Source organism: Zootoca vivipara, chromosome Z, assembly GCF_963506605.1.
Source record: "Zootoca vivipara chromosome Z, rZooViv1.1, whole genome shotgun sequence".
In the NCBI taxonomy this organism is placed as follows: domain Eukaryota; kingdom Metazoa; phylum Chordata; class Lepidosauria; order Squamata; family Lacertidae; genus Zootoca; species Zootoca vivipara.
In genome coordinates this window covers 5,204,994-5,222,925 of record NC_083294.1, presented here as the reverse complement: position 1 = coordinate 5,222,925, position 17,932 = coordinate 5,204,994, and the positions used below count along the sequence as shown (strand labels likewise).

The following is a 17,932-nucleotide window of genomic DNA, read 5'->3' as shown; positions in this document are numbered from 1 at the left end:
AGGGAATCTACCGTTTGGGACTTTCCCCAGGCTACATCCCCTACTATCCTCACTTCGTACCCTCCTTTAGTATTTTGACCTGCTATCTTGCTATCTGCCCAAGAACTCTGATAATGCTTCTTGCTTGGCTGGTGTGTGTGTGTGGCATATGAAGGTAAATCTCACATTTTCCCTCAAGCCTGGTTTTGTCAGTGGCACTGCCTATCACTAGTATATGACTCCCCAGAGGTTTGCCCAGAACAGAATGTGGCCCTCAAAATGAAAACAAGGCCCCCCATCCTTGAGTTAAAATGATCAGGAACCAGGTGAGGGAAGATATCTCTGCCTGAAACCATAATGGAAAGCCAACATGACACCCTCCAGATGCCATTGCAGGTCAGGGATGATAGGAGTTGTAGTTCAACAGCATTTGGAGGGAACCACATTGGATACTCATGGCCTTGTTGACTACATCTGCCCTAGATAAGCTGCTGTCAGTTGGAGCAGATGATACACAGCCAGCTGGGCAAATATCTGGGTCTGGTATTGGGTAGTTTTAGTATGTAATTCCTTTGAAACCCGCCTTCTCCTTTCCTCTTCATTACCTGAATTCTCCAGGTCTTTGTAGGCTTCTGTCCAAGATTTTGCCATGTTGGCCAATGTGTATTCCATGATCTGAATGTCGGTGATGGGACAGTTGCACTGTGGGAATTCTTCTGCACACTGACACCCACACTGGCTGTCTCGGCATATATATTCTCCCTCTCCATTGCACATTATGTAGCTCAATGCTGACTGCACAAATTTCTCTTGTAAATACTGAGGAAAGATTAGCTGGAGGCCTATTGAAAATAATTGAGCGTAAGAAAAGAGACAGTAAAAATTCAAGGTCCGACTCAACCCTCAACATTCTGAATATCCTGGAAGCTGACAGGTCTTTGTCTTGTTTTATTCATTTGTTTCCTTTTTAATTGCAAACATTCACACTTCATTGTACCTATGGAGACTCCTGCATATGTAGAAACTGATACCTTATTTCTAGGTGCTCCCTCATTCTGCTTCAGGGCCGGCCCAACGTGCAGGCTGGGTGGCGCAGGGCACCATGGCGCCGGCCCGCCAGGAGGGCGCCGCGAGCTGCGCCCACCCGCTGGCCGATCGGTCCGCCGCGCAGCTGCGCCTGCCCGCCCGCCTGCCGCGCAGCAGTGCCTGTTGCACCCACGCGGCGCCCACCCGCCCACTGCGCTGGGAAACGGGGTGGTAGGGCGCCGGAACGGGGCGGGAGGGCGCCGGAGGGATCCAGCACACCACGGCGCCGGGAGCGCTTAAGACGGCGCTGTTCTGCTTCCAAAATGATAGGCACTCAAGTCACCTGAGTTTTGCTATTAGAAGGAATGGTGTATGGGTTCTATTTGTGTTTTTATTTATTTATTTCAATTTATTAGCAGTTCAGGGATTGTGGCTAGTGGGCAGCTAAACCTTACTCTGAGATCACAGTATAAGCAAGGAATTGAGGGCATGGAATTGAGGGCATGGAAAACTGAGTATAGTTCAGCTTGGATTCTGCTGAGTTGAAGATCTTATCACATCAGCCAGCTACTATAAGGTTATGCTGTGACGTATGAAGCTCCAGAAGGCACCATTTAGAACATAAACACAAATGGATATAAAAGGAGTGTGTCCAGGTCAAATGCCTTTCTGTCCACTCTGTATAGCAATGCTAGCAATAACAGGCGTCAGGCTGCAAGGCAGGTAGACTTGCATCTACTCTGGCTCAAGGTCAAAAATTGAGGCATTTCCTAAGGCTGCTATACACTTGCCACATATTGTTTTGGAAAGTGTGAATTAGGAAGCTTCACTTCTGAATACAGTAAGGTAAGCCCCCAATTGGCACTTGCTTTACTTACACGTTTGCAGCCTTATGTGGTTGGGGTAAAAAAATAAGTAAATGCTCTTCATTTATTTCTCACCCGCACACCCAGCAGGTTTTCCTCCCTTACCAGGCTTTGGGAAAATAGCAAGAACATCCAAGAGCCCACACACGACCTCCCCAGACGCCAGTAAGCAACCCTCTGCCTTGCAGGTGCATGTGTGTTTCAGGGGCTCCTGACTTTGCGCATTTTCCTTGTGAGTCTGGAGCCCTAGAACAGAACCTTTGCAAAAATGCCTTGAGTTCCTTGGCAGAAGGGCAGGGTGAAAAATGTGAAGCAGGGGTAGGAACACCTCTTGCTTGGGGTGTGTGAATGTGGCATGCCTGCCCTCTTTCTCTGGCCCTCAGGAGTCTCCCCAGGCCACACACTTTCTCCCTAGGCCACAACCTTCACTGGCCCTTCCTCAAGTATTTTGTTTTCCTGGCTGGAATGTGCCCTCAGACCAGCTCAGACCATGCCCTCTTGCTTGTCTGGATGGAGGACACAGAGTTGGGCATGTGAATGTGTGTAGAAGAAGAAGAGAAGAAGAGTTTGGATTTGATATCCCGCTTTATCACTACCCAAAGGAGTCTCAAAGCGGCTAACATTCTCCTTTGCCTTCCTCCCCCACCACAAACACTCTGTGAGGTGAGTGGGGTTGAGAGACTTCAGAGAAGTGTGACTAGCCCAAGGTCACCCAGCAGCTGCATGTGGAGGAGCGGAGACGCGAACCCGGTTCCCCAGATTACGAGTCTACCGCTCTGAACCACTACACCACACTAGCTTGATGTACAAAGGCAACATTTACATTTCTTTCTCTAGCCACTTTCCCCTCTGATGCCCTGGGATGTGGCCCCTAGCATGTTTCACAAAAGGGAATGTGGCTCTCAGGCTGAAAATGGTTCCCCACTGCTGATGCAGAGGATGAAATACTAGCCTGCGACTATGAAGGGAAAACGCCAGCTGCACCCATGGACTTTGCTTTCAACATTCACTGACATATGAATGAATGGAGAAGTGAAAGAAAATGCCCTGGTTTTGTCAGCATTGTTTTCATAGACTCACAGAATCATGGGCATGGGGCTGGGGCTAGGAGGGGACTAGCCCCAGCCACACATTGAGAGGACGCAAACAAGGTGCACTCACACAGGGATCCCTGTTCCGCCCTGCCTGGCCGGCATGTCCCCAGCCCCGAAGTTGGCAAGCTGGGCTCTTTCCTGCATGGGCAGGCAGGCGGTGCAGCACGGCTCTGCTTAGCTCTAGTGGTGAGGGTGGGGCTGTGAACCCTACACGCTCCACCCAGTGCACACCTGCTTGGTAATGTCAGCGATAAGGGTTGGGTTAGCACGGCGGTTCCCGTTTGCCCTTTGTGCCCTGCCCAGTGCACACCACGGGTGCCAGGAAATGCCGCAACACCACTGCATATAATTGTAGAAGTGGAAGGGACCCCAAGAGTCATCTAGTCCAACCCCCTGAAATGCAGGAACCTCAACTAAAGCATCCATGACAAATGGCCATACTACCTCTGCTTTAAAACTTTGAAGGAAGAAGGTGGCGCTGTGCTCTAAACCACTGAGCCTAGGGCTTGCTGATCAGAAGGTAGGCGCTTCAAATCCCTGCGATGGGGTGAGCTCCCATTGCTCTGTCCCAGCTCCTGCCAACCTAGCAGTTCGAAAGCACATCAAAGTGCAAGTAGACAAATAGGTACCGCTCTGGCAGGAAGGTAAACGGTGTTTCCATGCGCTGCTCTGGTTTCGCCAGAAGCGGCTTAGTCATGCTGGCCACATCACCTGGAAGCTGTCTGTGGACAAACGGCGGGTCCCTCAGCCAGTAAAGCGAGATGAGCGCTGCAACCCCAGAGTCGTCTGCGACTGGACCTAATGGTCAGGGGTCCTTTACCTTATTCCACTGCCTAACAGCTCTTGCTGTCAGAAGGTTCTTCTTGATGATTCACCGGCATCTCTCTTCTTGTAACTTGAATCCATGGGTTCAAATACTACCCTCCAGGGCAGGAGAAAACAAACATTCTCCATCTTCCATGGGACATGCGGGTCAAGGAATAAGAATACAAGGTGGTGCTTCCAAGATCTGTGTGTGGAGCCTAAATCCCCCTGTCTGGCCCAAGGCTTGTGCAGGCCTACACATACAATACCTATATTTCCATTACCTCTCTTTAGATCAAATTCTGCAGCTTTCTGTTTGTGAGCCGGAGGCTCCAGGAGGATTCCCAGCTGTTTCCTCACACCTGATCAGTTCTGCTTGTCAGACTCACGTCAGTTTCTGGCTCCATGGGAAGCAGTACAGAAAGGGAATCCTTTATGATAATTCCCTTGCCCAGATTTGTCTGGCCTTATCGTCAAAGTCTGGGGTTTTCAGGCTGGTAGATGAAAAAGGAGCCTGAGACACCAACAAGCCCCAGTGAACTACAGGCATACAGAATGTGGGCTGGTCAGTCACCCATCCTCTTTGTGCCATTGTGGTTCTGGATGGCACTTTTCTAAAGCTGCCAGCTGACCAGAGGAGAAGGGGAAAGAAGTCAGGATTCACAAGATGGAGCTGAGCAAAAAGGAGGGGACAGTTATGGGTGCATTCTAGAGTTTGAGCCCTGTCCCTGGGAGGGGTTACTTTAGTGATCTAGAGAGGTTGGCAAAAACCTTAACTGGAAAAGGCTCAGCCGAAATCCACCCCACCCCCAGCCAGGCAAAATTCACAACCATGTTTGCTGTCTGTGAAAAGCCCACTTCCCCTTTTGTTAAATTTCATGAGCGTAGGCAGGCTGTGAATGGGACTTAATGTGTCTATCCCACTTACTGATTAATGTGCTGGACTGGGAAGCCAGTATCAAATCCCCATTTGGCCAGAAAACTAACCGAGTGGCCTTGGGCTAGTCACCATCACACAATCTAACCTGCTTTCACAGGGTCATTGCAATGATAAAATAGAGAGAGGGAGAACAAGGTAGCTTCAGTTTTCTAGAGGAAAGGTGGGATTTTAACTTAGTAAATGAATGTCCAGCTCCTGATGGGTACCCCATTATTTTACCCAGAAGAAGAGCAGGCATGTTTGCCTTCAGTCTGATTTGGCTCCATTATGATTCTGTATAGCTGCTAGTCACTATTTCTCAGTCTCGCAGAGTTGCTGTGAGGACAAAGTGGAGCAACTTGCTCCTCTGCATGCCAGCAATAATTTGGCCTCCATGCTGCCTGAAGCCAAATCAGAGTGAGGGCAATAGTTCAGCCCCTCAATCTAGCATCTTGGTGGGTGGGGGAGAGATGAAAAGAAGAAGGAGAAGGAGAAGGAGAAGGAGAAGGAGGAGGAGGAGGAGGAGGAGGAGGAGGAGGAGAAGAAGAAGAAGAAGAAGAAGAAGAAGAAGAAGAAGAAGAAGAAGAAGAAGAAGAAGAAGAAGAAGAAGAAGAGTTTGGATTTGATATCCCGCTTTATCACTACCCAAAGGAGTCTCAAAGCGGCTAACATTCTCCTTTCCCTTCCTCCCCCACAACAAACACTCTGTGAGGTGGGTGGGGCTGAGAGACTTCAAAGAAGTGTGACTAGCCCAAGGTCACCCAGCAGCTGCATGTGGAGGAGCGGAGACGTGAACCCGGTTCCCCAGATTATGAGTCTACTGCTCTTAACCACTACGAAGACAAAAGTAGGTAAAAACTGAGGAGAAAGGGCACCCAACAGGAATAGGGACCATGGCTACTGTAAGTGCAGCCAGGACACAAATAGCCAGTGAAGAAGGGGGTTAAAAAGGATGAAAGGAGCACAATTTTTTTAAAAAAATACATAAATAAAATACCTTATATAGTACTCATCCAATACAAAAACAGTTCTGGACTAAGTCTTACTAGCTGCTACAGAATCTGACAGTTGCTTAGCAGTGTATGTGACAGAGGTAGGTAGAATAGAACTGAAATGCTATGTAGTGAAGATAAGAAAGGCTGAGGTTCAAATCCTGACTGCAAGGCAGTAGAGGCCAGGCCATATGGCAAATGGGGCACTGCCCTATCAATCTCAGTCTGTCCTCAACCAGCACTTTCCCCTCGCTTGACTGCCTTCCTACCTAACAACCTGTGTAGGAGGGTTGCTCGGACGGACAGCCTTCTCTTCCTTAGTCTCAGTGTTGCCCCCTGTAGAATTCAGCAGGTAGGAATTCTAACCCTACTGGTTCCAACCAACACCAGCCACCACTGCTCCAGGGGTGTTACTTTCTCACACAAACCTACCTTACAGGGTTTAGGATGAAAATGGGATGGCCCTATTAGCTCTTCAGACGGAGAGCCAGATGCAGATAATTTTGACCTCTCCAATAGCAAGCTGTGGTGATGAGTGCCACCAGGAATGTGGGCACCAAAGAACAGGAGGGAGGTATCAGCACAGCTAGTTTAACCGTAGAGTTTGAAGAAGTTATAGACAACAACGAAGAGTTCTTCCGACTGGAGAATCTGTGGCTAGCTGGCTGGAACCCTGAACAGAAGCACTCTATTAAGGAGGTGAGAAAATGCTGCAAGAGTTTGTTGCAGGACCCGCTTGTTCACATTGGTCATAATGATTCATAGGAAAAAGGCCACTCTCTTCTGGGCTGCCTGTCCAGATTAGAACTCCTTGCCCAATGGCAGTGAATCACCCAGTTTTGTCTGACCCAATTTTCAAGCAAGAGGGGAACAGTGGCAGCTGTCAGAGAGGATAAACATAGCACTGGAGTCAATAGGAATGATATATGGGACACAGCAGGAAAGGGGAGGGCGGTGGCAGCAGATTCAGGTCACGATCTTTTCCCTTTTTTTCCTCACAAGAAAAGGACATGTCTAGCACCTGCAGATCCTACTGAATTGAGCTGGGAGTTATAATCCTTAAGTAGCTTCCATCTCTTCTCTCTCTCTCCCCCCGCTTCTCGCTCCTTCCCTACTCCCCCCTCCCACATTTTGAGAACTTATAGATTCAGCATCAGCAAAACAGCACTAGGCAAGTTAGCTTAGAAAGGCTAACTTTCAAGGAAGAAGCATAACAGGGTGAGCCAGCATGCTATCCACCCAATGTCATTGGACTCTAACTCACATCATCGCTGACCATTTGCCATGCTGGCTGGGGCTGATGGGAGTTAGGGCTGATGGAAGACACTATGGTGCAATGGTTAGAGTGCTGGACTAAGACCTGGAAGACCAGGGTTCAAATCTGCACCCAGGCATGAAGCTCCCTGGGTGACCTCAAACCAGTCAGCATCTCTCAGCCTGACGTACCTCACAGGACTGTCACAAAGAATAAAATGGGTGGGTGGGAGAACCCTGATTTCCTTGGAGGAATGGTGGGATATAAATGTAATAATGTTAATGCTTATTGTACAAGAACAATACCACTGCCTTTAAAACATGGACAAAATCTCTGAGTGTAACACTTCTTCATAGCATTTGGCATTGTGCAACAGGAACATAAAGGAAGAAGCAGTCCTCAAGCTGGTGAATGAAACCTGTAATAGACCACAGAATGCCCAAAGAGTTTCTATTATTCCAAATGTTCCCCACAGATTCAGCTGAGACTTTGATTCATGGGGGCAGGGTCTGGGACCTAGTAGATTATGACCACTGGTCCCATCACCTCCTGGCAAATAGAAGGGGAAGAAATGGAGGCAGCGAGAGATTTTACTTTCTTGGGTTCCATGATCACTGCAGATGGTTCACGAAATTAAAAGATGCCTGCTTCTTGGGAGAAAAGCAATGACAAACCTAGACAGCATCTTAAAAAGCAGAGGCATCACCTTGCCAACAAAGGTCCGTATAGTTAAAGCTATGGTTTTCCCAGTAGTGATGTATGGAAGTGAGAGCTGGACCATAAAGAAGGCTGATCACCAAAAAAAATGATGCTTTTGAATTATGGTGCTGGAGGAGACTCTTGAGAGTCCCATGGACTGCAAGAAGATCAAACCTCTCCATTCTTAAGGAAATCAGCCCTGAGTGCTCACTGGAAGGACAGATCGTGAAGCTGAGGCTCCAATACTTTGGCCACCTCATGAGAAGAGAAGACTCCTTGGAAAAGACCCTGATGTTGGGAAAGACTGAGGGCACAAGGAGAAGGGGACAACAGAGGACAAGATGGTTGGACAGTGTTCTCAAAGCTAACATGAGTTTGACCAAACTGCTGGAGGCAGTGGAAGACAGGAGTGCCTGCCGTGCTCTGGTCCATGGGGTCACGAAGAGCCGGACACAACTAAACGACTAAATAACAACAATAGTGGCACCTGGGTGCCATGCACTCTGGTCTCAATCCCAACCACCCAGGCTCAAAGAAGACTCAGAAGGAAAGGATGAATTATATGGGGAGCCATTGTCTTCCCCCCCACCCCCACTCCAGGAGCTTCCAGGCTAGAGGGCAAAGCCTTGGCAAAATCCTTCAATTAGAAAGCATTTTAACAATCCAGACCTCAGCTTTCAGAGCCAGCTGCTACAGACTCAGGCAATGACCCTTTGAGAAACAACAAGGGCAGGGTTAACATCAGGTCCAGACCAGCTAACCTTTATAAGGCCTAAGAGTGGCGCTGAGATAACTGTCCTTCGGCGAGTTCCTAGTCAGCATGTGCCAGTGATTTGTTCAGGGTCCTGAAAGGCCAGGGTTTGGGACCTTTTGTAATCCTGCCTAGTCTATCTTGACTTTACCCTAAAAGAGGTGACTCTGCTCCTCGGGACAGAACATTGCCCTTCTAGCAAGTGCCATTGCTTCAACCCAATTTTGCTAGAATTTAAGCTGCGAGTTTGATGTCTCTGGATGGACTGGAGGGTGTAAAGAATGGCAAATACTCCAAAGCCCAACAAAAACTGTCCCATTTGATTCAAACACTTCACCATGAAATCTAACTGTTCCCCACTGAGACCCAGAGAAGGTCAAGCCTTCAGATCTAACCCTGAAACCTTACAACCCAATTGATGGCATCATACAACCACATTGCTCTTTAGTAATAAGAAAAAGAATCCAAACTGGCAGTCTTGATTCACAGTGTAATCCAAACAAGGGCTGAGTGGATTGCTGCTGTAGTCATTCATACTATCATTCATCTTCTCTTTACTCTTAACATACTTGCTATAGCTAACTGCCATGATTGCAACCACTACAGTTATGATTTCAGATGCTAGTGGACAGCAACTCTAGCCAGACCCAGCTAAGTCCCAGCTAATGGTTGGGATGAGTGAAACTGTAGTCTAACAACATATGGGGATACAGTTTCTTCCTACTTGAAATTTGCCTTTGGTCTGATTCCACAGGACTCTTTTTAGCTTTTTCATCTTCATTAAAATTTCCCCACAGTTTATAACCTACCTGCTCATGGAAAACTAAGATATCACAAAGATGACTAAGCTACAATCCTTTTCCTTGATGAGCAAGGTGGGGAGTTTTTGAGTTAAGAGAATTGTCCAAGGGTCTAATCTCCCTCCCTGCATTCAAAAGTGGGAATGCTAGCATCTCCAGCTAAGGATCTCTGGAGCAGAGATGGGTTGGGAAAGGCCATTGCCAGAGATCACCAAGGAGCCACTACAACACAGAACAGAAAGGGAACATGAGAAGACCTCTACTGGGTCAGAACAAAGGCCCATCTGCTCCAACATTTTTTTATGATAACGGCCAAACAGATTCCTCCCGGAAGCATACAAACAGAACCCAAGTGCAACAACCCCATTCCCTCATTTGTGTTTCTCAGGAACTGTTACTCAGAGGCATGCTGCCTCCAACAGTGGAGGGAGAACATAAACCACCATGGCTAGTAGCAACTGATAGCCTTATCCTCCATGAATTTGTTGAATCCTCATGGAGATGACTATGATTAAGTAGTATATAAATTGTTGAAGTAATCATCATCAACAACAGCATTGGTAGACATCACTACATATTGAAGAAGTGAATTGCACAGTTTAATCCAGTGCTGTGCAAAGTCAATAGCAGACAATGTTGGGAGTGAAGGGCGAAGATTGTGCTTAACATGACAAAGATCCCATGTTGAACTCCAGGTTAAAGCATCAGGGCTGAAAAAGGTTTCAGAATGTCATTGTCAGCAGTACTAGTCAAGATGGGCCAGTGGTGTAACTCAGTTATCAGATAGCTTCGTATGAGCAAGACTAGCAGAGGTTACTTAACCGGGAGAATAAGATGGGTGCCTTACAATATATCTGTGACCTTTAAAACTACGCTTTAGCCTTACCCTCCTCTTCTCTCTCTCTCTCTCCCCCCCCTCCACAACCGAGAATGTGGCTCTTAGAATAATTAGCTAAGATCATTGACTTTCTTCTCCAGCTGCTTTGCAAGAGCTCATTAAGCATTATTTACAGGGCCACAGGTAATGGATCATGACTTGGTCTCCTCTGATCTGATTAGCAGCCAAGCACAAACCACTGTCACGAATCAGTAATCTGTTGTGGCTTGAAGGACAGTTTAGGGGAACAAGCAACGTCTCCAAGATACCACTTACTGTCCTGAGTTGCAAGAGTCTGTAAGGAGGAGGCAAGGAGGAGAAAGGACCATCACAACCACAATGACATCCCATTGGTCACTCTAGCACAGCTGTAGGGACATAGGAAACTGCTAGCAAGGGTAGGACCTATTTAGATCAGTTCACACTTAGGGTAGCCCACACAGTATCCTCTATATGTTGTTGGGCTCCAGCTCCCATAATCTCCAGTCATCATCATCATCATCATTTATTTTTTGTACCCTGCCCATCTAGCTGGGTCTCCCCAGCCACTCTGGGCGGCTTCCAACAAAGATTAAAAATACATTAAAATGTCACACATTAAAACTTCCCTAAACAGGACTGCCTTCAGGTGTCTTCGAAATGTCAGGTAGTTGTTTATCTCTTTGACATCTGATGGGAGGGCATTCCACAGGGCAGGTGCCACTACCGAGAAGGCCCTCTGCCTGGTTCCCTGTAGCTTTGCTTCTCGCAGTAAGGGAACCGCCAGAAGGCCCTCAGCGCTGGACCTCAGTGTCCGGGCTCAACAAGGGGGGTGGAGACGCTCCTTCAGGTATACTGGGAGTTTAATGACCAGAGATGGTAGGAGTTGCCATGCAGTAGCACTACAGGGAGACAGTCTTGTTTAGACTGACTGACTGACAGTAGCTCTTCAGGACCGCAGGCATGGATCTCTTCAAGCCCTACCTGTTCTTTCACCTGAAACTTTCTGCATGTAAACCACTGAGCTACATCCCTTCTCCTGCTACTCTGAGGAGCAATAGTCTCCCAGGATCGCTAATAGAATTCATTCTCAGCTCTAACATATGTGGCAGGTGTGGCAACCATTGGGAAGGGATCTTTTATAGTAGGTTCATTCAGGCTTTAGCCAATCTGTGTTTCAGTGTATCTGTGGTCACAATTGGAAGATGGCATCAGAGTTGGGCTACAGTTCCCATAATCCTGAGCTTTTAGCTATGCTTGCTGGGGTTGAAATGAGATGGAACCCAACAACAGCTGGAAGGCCACAGGAGCCCCACTCCTGACTTTAAATCACCACCATCCTCACTGTATGCTTCAGTGTTGTTTTTTCACACCCCCTCCCCTTAATCTCATTGACTGAGTCAACTAGGCTCAGTTAATTTATTTTGCAGAGAGTACCCTTGGATACACAACCCCACACTGGGTATCACCAAATTTTGGATGCTTCCAGCTGCAACCTTTGGCTGGGAATGTTGCCATTATTATAGTCCAGGGCAGAGAACCTGTAGCCTCCAGGTTGTTGGATGCAAAATCTCACCATCCCTGACCACTGGCAATGCCGGCTTGGACTCCAGGGCAAAGCAGGGCAGGCAGATCACTGCACATCAAGGTCCTATGCCACCATCTTATGTCAATGGGGTTGGCTCAGAATCTAGTGGATCTCGAGCTTGTTCAACCCCTTGCCAGAATGCTCTGTTTCAAGAGTTTCCATGGACTGCTGCTGCTGGGGAACCAGCCAGTGGCACTTCCATCAGCCTGCATGTTAGGCAGGTAGAAGGAGGAGCTCCACATTAGTGAAGTGATGGTGGCATCATTTCAAAGGCAGAGGTCAGCAGAGCTGGGTGGAAGGGCACTTTGGCCCAAGCCCAGCACAAAGATAGTTTGGATTGCACCCTATACCAATTTTTCGTTCAATGCTACTAAACTTCCCAGAGAGGGAATGGAATAGAGATCAGAGGAACTGACACCAGTAAGTCCAACTCCTTTCTCCCCTTACCTTGTAAGTGGAGTTTGCTCTCAGCGCTTTGCAGAAGGACAGAACTCACAGAGTCCAGATTGTCGTAACTGTTACAGCCCAATGGGCCTGTCCGTGTTTCGGTTACCTAAAGCAGCAGAGATTTTAAAAAGAAAGAAAGCAAAATCATTTCCTTTGCCAACAGTATGTAAAGACTAGGGAATGGTATGTAAGTAGAGCTTGTTGGATCAGAACAAAAGACCCATATGGCCTGCCACTCTGTTCTCATGATGGCCAAATGCATACCTCATGAAAGTCCTCATGAATTACTTGAGGGCAAGCGCTGTCTCCGCATTTGTGATTCCAAGAAACTGGTATTCAGGGGCATTTAATGCCTCCAATGGTGAAGGGAGAACCTTGCCATGGTGGCTAGTAGCCATCAATAATCTTTTTTACTCCAACAATTTGCCTTATCTTCTTTTAAAGCCTTCCAAGTTGGTGGCCATCAATGCCACATGTAGGAGAGAGTACCACTCTGTGAAGTTCTTTCGTTTAAGAGTCCTAAATTTCACAAAATTAATTCAGCTCATGTTATATGGGAGGGAAGAGAACTTTTTTCTGTCCACTTTCTCCACACCATGAATTTCTCCATGAGGGGCTCATGATTCCAGAATCCCCTGGGGAATTCCTCTTTCCCATTGCTTCCACACTTGAGGAGGAGCTTAAAGTGATGAGAGTAGTCAGAACAGCTGTTGAGGAGGAACCCTCAAAGTTTGCCTAGGCAGCTAGCTAGCGGAGTGTGTTGTATAGCACTTGCATGTTGGGAGCCAATGTAACTGAGTGCTTTGCCAACAAAGAATAAAAACCCAGTCAGTCAGTTGTCCTTGTTGGTTCAGGTGTGGGTTGGTCTGGGTGTGGGTTGGGATGCTCACAGGGTTGTTGTGGGGAATAAATGAGAATCATGTGCACCACCTTGAATTTCTCGGAGAAAAGGTAGGATATAAATGCAATAAAATTGCAAAGTAACTTCCAGTGGCGGGGTGTTTTTTTTGGGGGGGGGGGTTGCAGCCTGTAATAGCTTAATTAGTCCTTTGCTTGGGGGAATGTGACTTCTTTTCTACACCCCCTCCCCCTGCTCCATTCATCCAGTATCGGTAGATTGCTTTCACAGATTGAAAAGGTCTTTGTCTGAAGGCCCATTTCTGCTTCCTTTGTCAGTGTCCCTCCGCTGCTACTCTCCAGTGCCTTGTTCTGCATCCCTGACCACCTGTATCTGGAAAAGTATTGTCCAGTCTTATTGTCAGCTCTTGTTGCTGATACACCTGAGAGCCTGTGAAAAGACTTCCAAGCTAAATTGTGCAGCATAAAAGGCTGGACAGAAACAACAGTTACCATTGTGTGAGCTCCTCTCTCTCTCTCTCTCTCTCTCTCTCTCTCTCTCTCTCTCTCTCTCTCTCTCTCTCTCTCTCTCTCTCCCTCTCCCTCTCTCTCTCTCTCTGTGCAAAGATGCTCCTCTCCACCTCCTATCAGCAGCTTCTGTGGTGATTTGCCTGGTTGGGTTTTGTGAGGTGTTGACTAGAGCTGAACTTTACATACTCAGAAGTTGCAGGGGCTGGTTCATTAGGGCAGACAAAGCACTGTCAGCTAGTCCACACCTGCCTGTCTGCATACAACGAAACCGGGGGGGGGGGGGGTTGCATAGCTGCCAAGTTCCAGCCTGAGAAATAAGGGACTGGACCGGAAGTAGCAGACCGGAAGTAGCGCTGCAGCCATTTTGGAACTGGGCAAAGCAGCATCAAAAGTCGCTTCTGAGCATGCTCCGTCCAGTTCCAAAATGGCCGCCGCACCAGAATAAACCGGGGGGAAACAAAAAAATCAGTTTTTTCGGCTGGGAACAGCTGGAAAAATGGGGGGTTTCCCGGGGAATACGGGAGATTTGGCAGCTATGGGGGGACACCTCCTTGTCCTCCTAAGTCCCTTGTAGAACTCAGCAAAAAAGAGGATGGGGACAAAAGTTGAATTAGTTGGCTCTGCCTATCAGTGACTCCGGTTCCATCAGCTGTTGGCCTTCCTGCCTTCTGCTCTTCCATACCCTATGGGCAACAGCCAGTGTTTTTGGCATGCTATGGTCCCTGTGGTCACGAAGAGTTGGACACAACTAAACGACTGAACAACAACTCAAGGGTACGCATTACCAGCACATTTTTAAAGGCAGAAAGTGTGGCAGGGATCCCTAAGTGGCATCTAGTCCAACCCCCTGAAATGCAGTAATCACAGCTGAATTCCTGGCAGATGGCCAGCCAACCTCTGTTTCAAAACCTCCAATAAATAAGAGCCCATCATTTTCTGAGGTAGTCCATTCCACTGCTGAGCAGCTCTTAGTGTCAGCAAGTTCTTCCTAATGTATAGTTTGAATTTCCTTTCTTATCATTTGAGTCCATTGGTCTGTGTTGTCCCCCGTCCCCCCCGTCCCCGAGCAGGAGAAAACAAGCTTGCTCCATCTTCAATGTGACAGCCCTTCAGATATTTGAAGATGACTATCATATCCCCTCTCAATCTCCTCTCCTCCAGGCTATACATTCCCAGCTCCTCGAACCATTCCTCATAAGGCTTTGTTTCCTTCTGAGAAGAAAACTGTTGTCTTAACGTTTGTGGGTTTGGGCACCTGTGTCTGCAGGGGCTGATTTTTGGGAGGAATCAAAGTGCTTTAAAAAGAGAAAGAAAAGAAAATGGGTGTTGTGTTCTAATTGGTGGTGATAGTGGCAACAGTTTCTTTTTTCCCCTTAGTTTTATTTTTGCCTTGCCTGTGGTGGTGGTGGAGCTTCTCAAGACTGCTACCTACTGGTACTCCTTTCAAATGTTTTGGACTGATGCTGCACAGCAACACTTTGGAAGAACAGCATTTGGAACAAACACATCACCACCAACAACAACAACACCTTATGTCCAAAGGAGTGGGCATCTTCCACCCTCCTCCTCCTACCGGTAACATTTTCATTGGTCAACACTGCCTTTTTGTTTATTATGCACAATAAACCCTTTCTCTCAATTTCTCATTTTCCCAATCTCCAGTTCAGCTATTCACATTTCTGCGCCAGTTCACAATTCTTTATATATGAAAAGTCCTCGTGACATTTCATCAGCAACATAACATGAACTGACCTGGACCCTGCACATTATCTAAAACCCTTTTTAATCTTAATGCCTCCTCCATGAGAGGTCCAGAGGGTGACAACATGAGAACTTTTCTGTGGTGGCTTCCTCTTTGTGGAATGCTGTCTCTAGGGTGGCTCACCTGGCATCTAAAGTTACCATATGTGATATTCCACTTCTCCCAGGCCTTTGGCTAATTATGGCTTTAAAAATGTTTTTTTTTTGAGGGGGGTGTTTTGTTGCTGCTGCGACAGTTGTTTTATATATTTTGTGTTTCTATATAGTGATCTGCCCCTGTGATCTTTGGATGAAGGGTGGTATATACGGTAAATTTAATGAATAAAAATAATTCACATTTCGCCTTATATTCAAATTACAATGTATATGCACACATTCTTCTAGTTAATACATTTTTGCACACATTATTTAGTTAGGGAAGTGCACCACAAATTTAAGAGAAGAAAGAATTTCAAAGGATGTATGTCAGGCACCCCCAAACTGCGGCCCTCCAGATGTTTTGGCCTACAACTCCCATGATCCCTAGCTAACAGGACCAGTGGTCGGGGAAGATGGGAATTGTAGTCAAAAACATCTGGAGGGCCGAAGTTTGGGGGTGCCTGATGTATGTGTTTCAAATCATTTATCGTTTGAGGAAGAGCAAATTAAGTACTGTAGATTCACCTTTAAAGGCAAACTGTATCAAAATTCTCCCCACCACCTGCAACAAAATGCCTCCTAAATGCTGTGATACTGTCCCTTTCCATCACAACATCAGTATCCCCACTCTCTTTAAATCCAGCTTCCTTATGTTCAGTGAGCACATGCAGCCAAAGCCATACCTTGATTGCTCCGGTAGAGATCTGGATCTCATGAAGGCGCCTCATAGTTCCATCCCGGTCCAAGAAATAGGAGGAGGCGAGCTGGTGAAGAGACTCGACACTTTGGGAGGCATTGCCCGACTTTCGATCGAGTCGGCTTTTATCCATGTACATGGTCAAAGCCTCCTCTCCTGGCAGGGAAAAGAAGAAAGCATGAATGCGAGGAAGAGGAAGAGGAGGGGGAAGGAAGGAGGAGGAATAAGAAAAGAGGTGGAAAGAGGAGGAAGAGGTTGGTGAGAAGGAGAAGAATTGCGGTGATGAGAAGGAGAAGGTGTAAAAGTGTCACCACATCACTGACACCCAAAGTATGAAAAAGAACCATAAGGAAAGCTTCACATCTCAGCGCAAACCTGCCATATTACATTCTCTTCATCAATGTTGTTTTAAACCATAAGCAACCAAAGCATCATTTTGAACACTAGGAAGAACCTAGGGTGATGTGGAAAGTGCATGGGATTTTGTGAAATCTGACGAAGGACACATGAAGGATCTCTGCTTCTATTTTAAAAGTAAAGACTTCTAGTACTTATATGTGCTTGAAAACATTGACACAGTGTCTGCAGAACAATAGCACAATTAGGGCTAGGAGCGTTGTCTCACAAACACAAACACAGAGAGATTTTTTTCCAAACTTAAGTTATACATATGTACGCCTATTTGCTCATGTAGTTCTGATGTCAAGCGTACTCCAAACCATCCCAGGTCAGATTAGGGCTGCTCTGAATGGGGGGGGGGCAGGACATGCACAGAGCTACTATTGAGTAGCAGTCACTGGGATGGAGGAAGTGGTGCTACAATTGTGAGCATGCCCATTTTCACCTGCAAAAAGCATGGGTGGATATGTTCGAGGAACGGAGGAAAAGAGCAACACATCACCTCCTGGAAAGAGCCAGCAACAGTAATCAAGAAGGGTTAATAGATTTTTTCTGCATTATTAAGTCCTAATTTCTCATTTATTAAGCAGACACAGTGTTCAAAGTCATCTTCCCTTCAGGGCATTCCCTGAAAATTAGCTCTCAGCTCTGCCCACTCCATCCTCAAGCAGATGCATTCCAAGGAATTGCCTAGCACATTTTCTCTTTACTTCTATTTCTTCTTCTTTTTTACAGAAACAAAAAGAGGACAGGGCCTTTTACTGGCACTGGGACAAAGGGATTGACACTGGGACAGATCAGGATTAGGCTGGGAGGGCCAGACATGCTGCAACAAAGGAGACCTCCCTAATCTTGTTGCACACTTTCCGCTTCTGGGAAGCCTTTGTTGCTGCCAATGGGGAGGTTCCCTTGATATGCAAGTAGCAGCCTCAGAGAGGTGATTTTTGCCATGACCATGGAACATAAAGAACAATTAGAAGACTTCTGCAATTAAGAACTAGTGTTTTAAGATGCTTTCAGATGTCCTGTTTATTGAACTTTCATCCATTCAAGGTGATTAGATGGTGTTGGCGATTTAATTACTTTTCTTTCTTATCTGTATATAGGGAGGTTGGATGATGTTGGTTCAAAGCAAGTGTTGTCCCACACCTCTCGGTGTAATTTCTGGCCGTTCTCCTTATCCCCAGAAGTCTAATCTTTCAGAAAAGTGTTGTTGTTGCACAAGACCTCCCAATCACCTATAACTGTGCAACTTGGAATTGTGATTAAATCCCATTTTGTGATTAAACCCCACTTGAAAATAGCAACAGGCTGGAAGAGACCTTAGTGTAGTTGTTTTTCCTTCTCCCTCTCAATCTCCCCTTCCTTTTCTGTCATGCCTTTTAGAGCATGAGCCTAATTGCGGCAACCATATTATTATTGATTCTTCTAAGCTACTAAGAGAGTCTTATTTTGGCTGAAAAATGACCCTCTACACACAAACATCCATGGTC

The 17,932-nt window shown here is 46.7% G+C and overlaps 1 protein-coding gene across 1 annotated transcript in view; it reads right to left on the bottom strand.

The window, feature by feature from the left end:
- The window catches only part of BRINP1 (BMP/retinoic acid inducible neural specific 1), a 110,759-nt gene that overhangs the window by 13,831 nt on the left and 78,996 nt on the right, over positions 1-17,932 (bottom strand). Inside the window, exons 4-6 of the mRNA XM_035114125.2 lie at positions 16,027-16,196; positions 12,077-12,182; positions 585-821 (exon numbers count right to left, since the gene is read on the bottom strand). Of these exons, the coding sequence (XP_034970016.1) occupies positions 585-821; positions 12,077-12,182; positions 16,027-16,196 (513 nt within the window). The remainder of the gene's footprint in view (positions 1-584; positions 822-12,076; positions 12,183-16,026; positions 16,197-17,932) is intronic.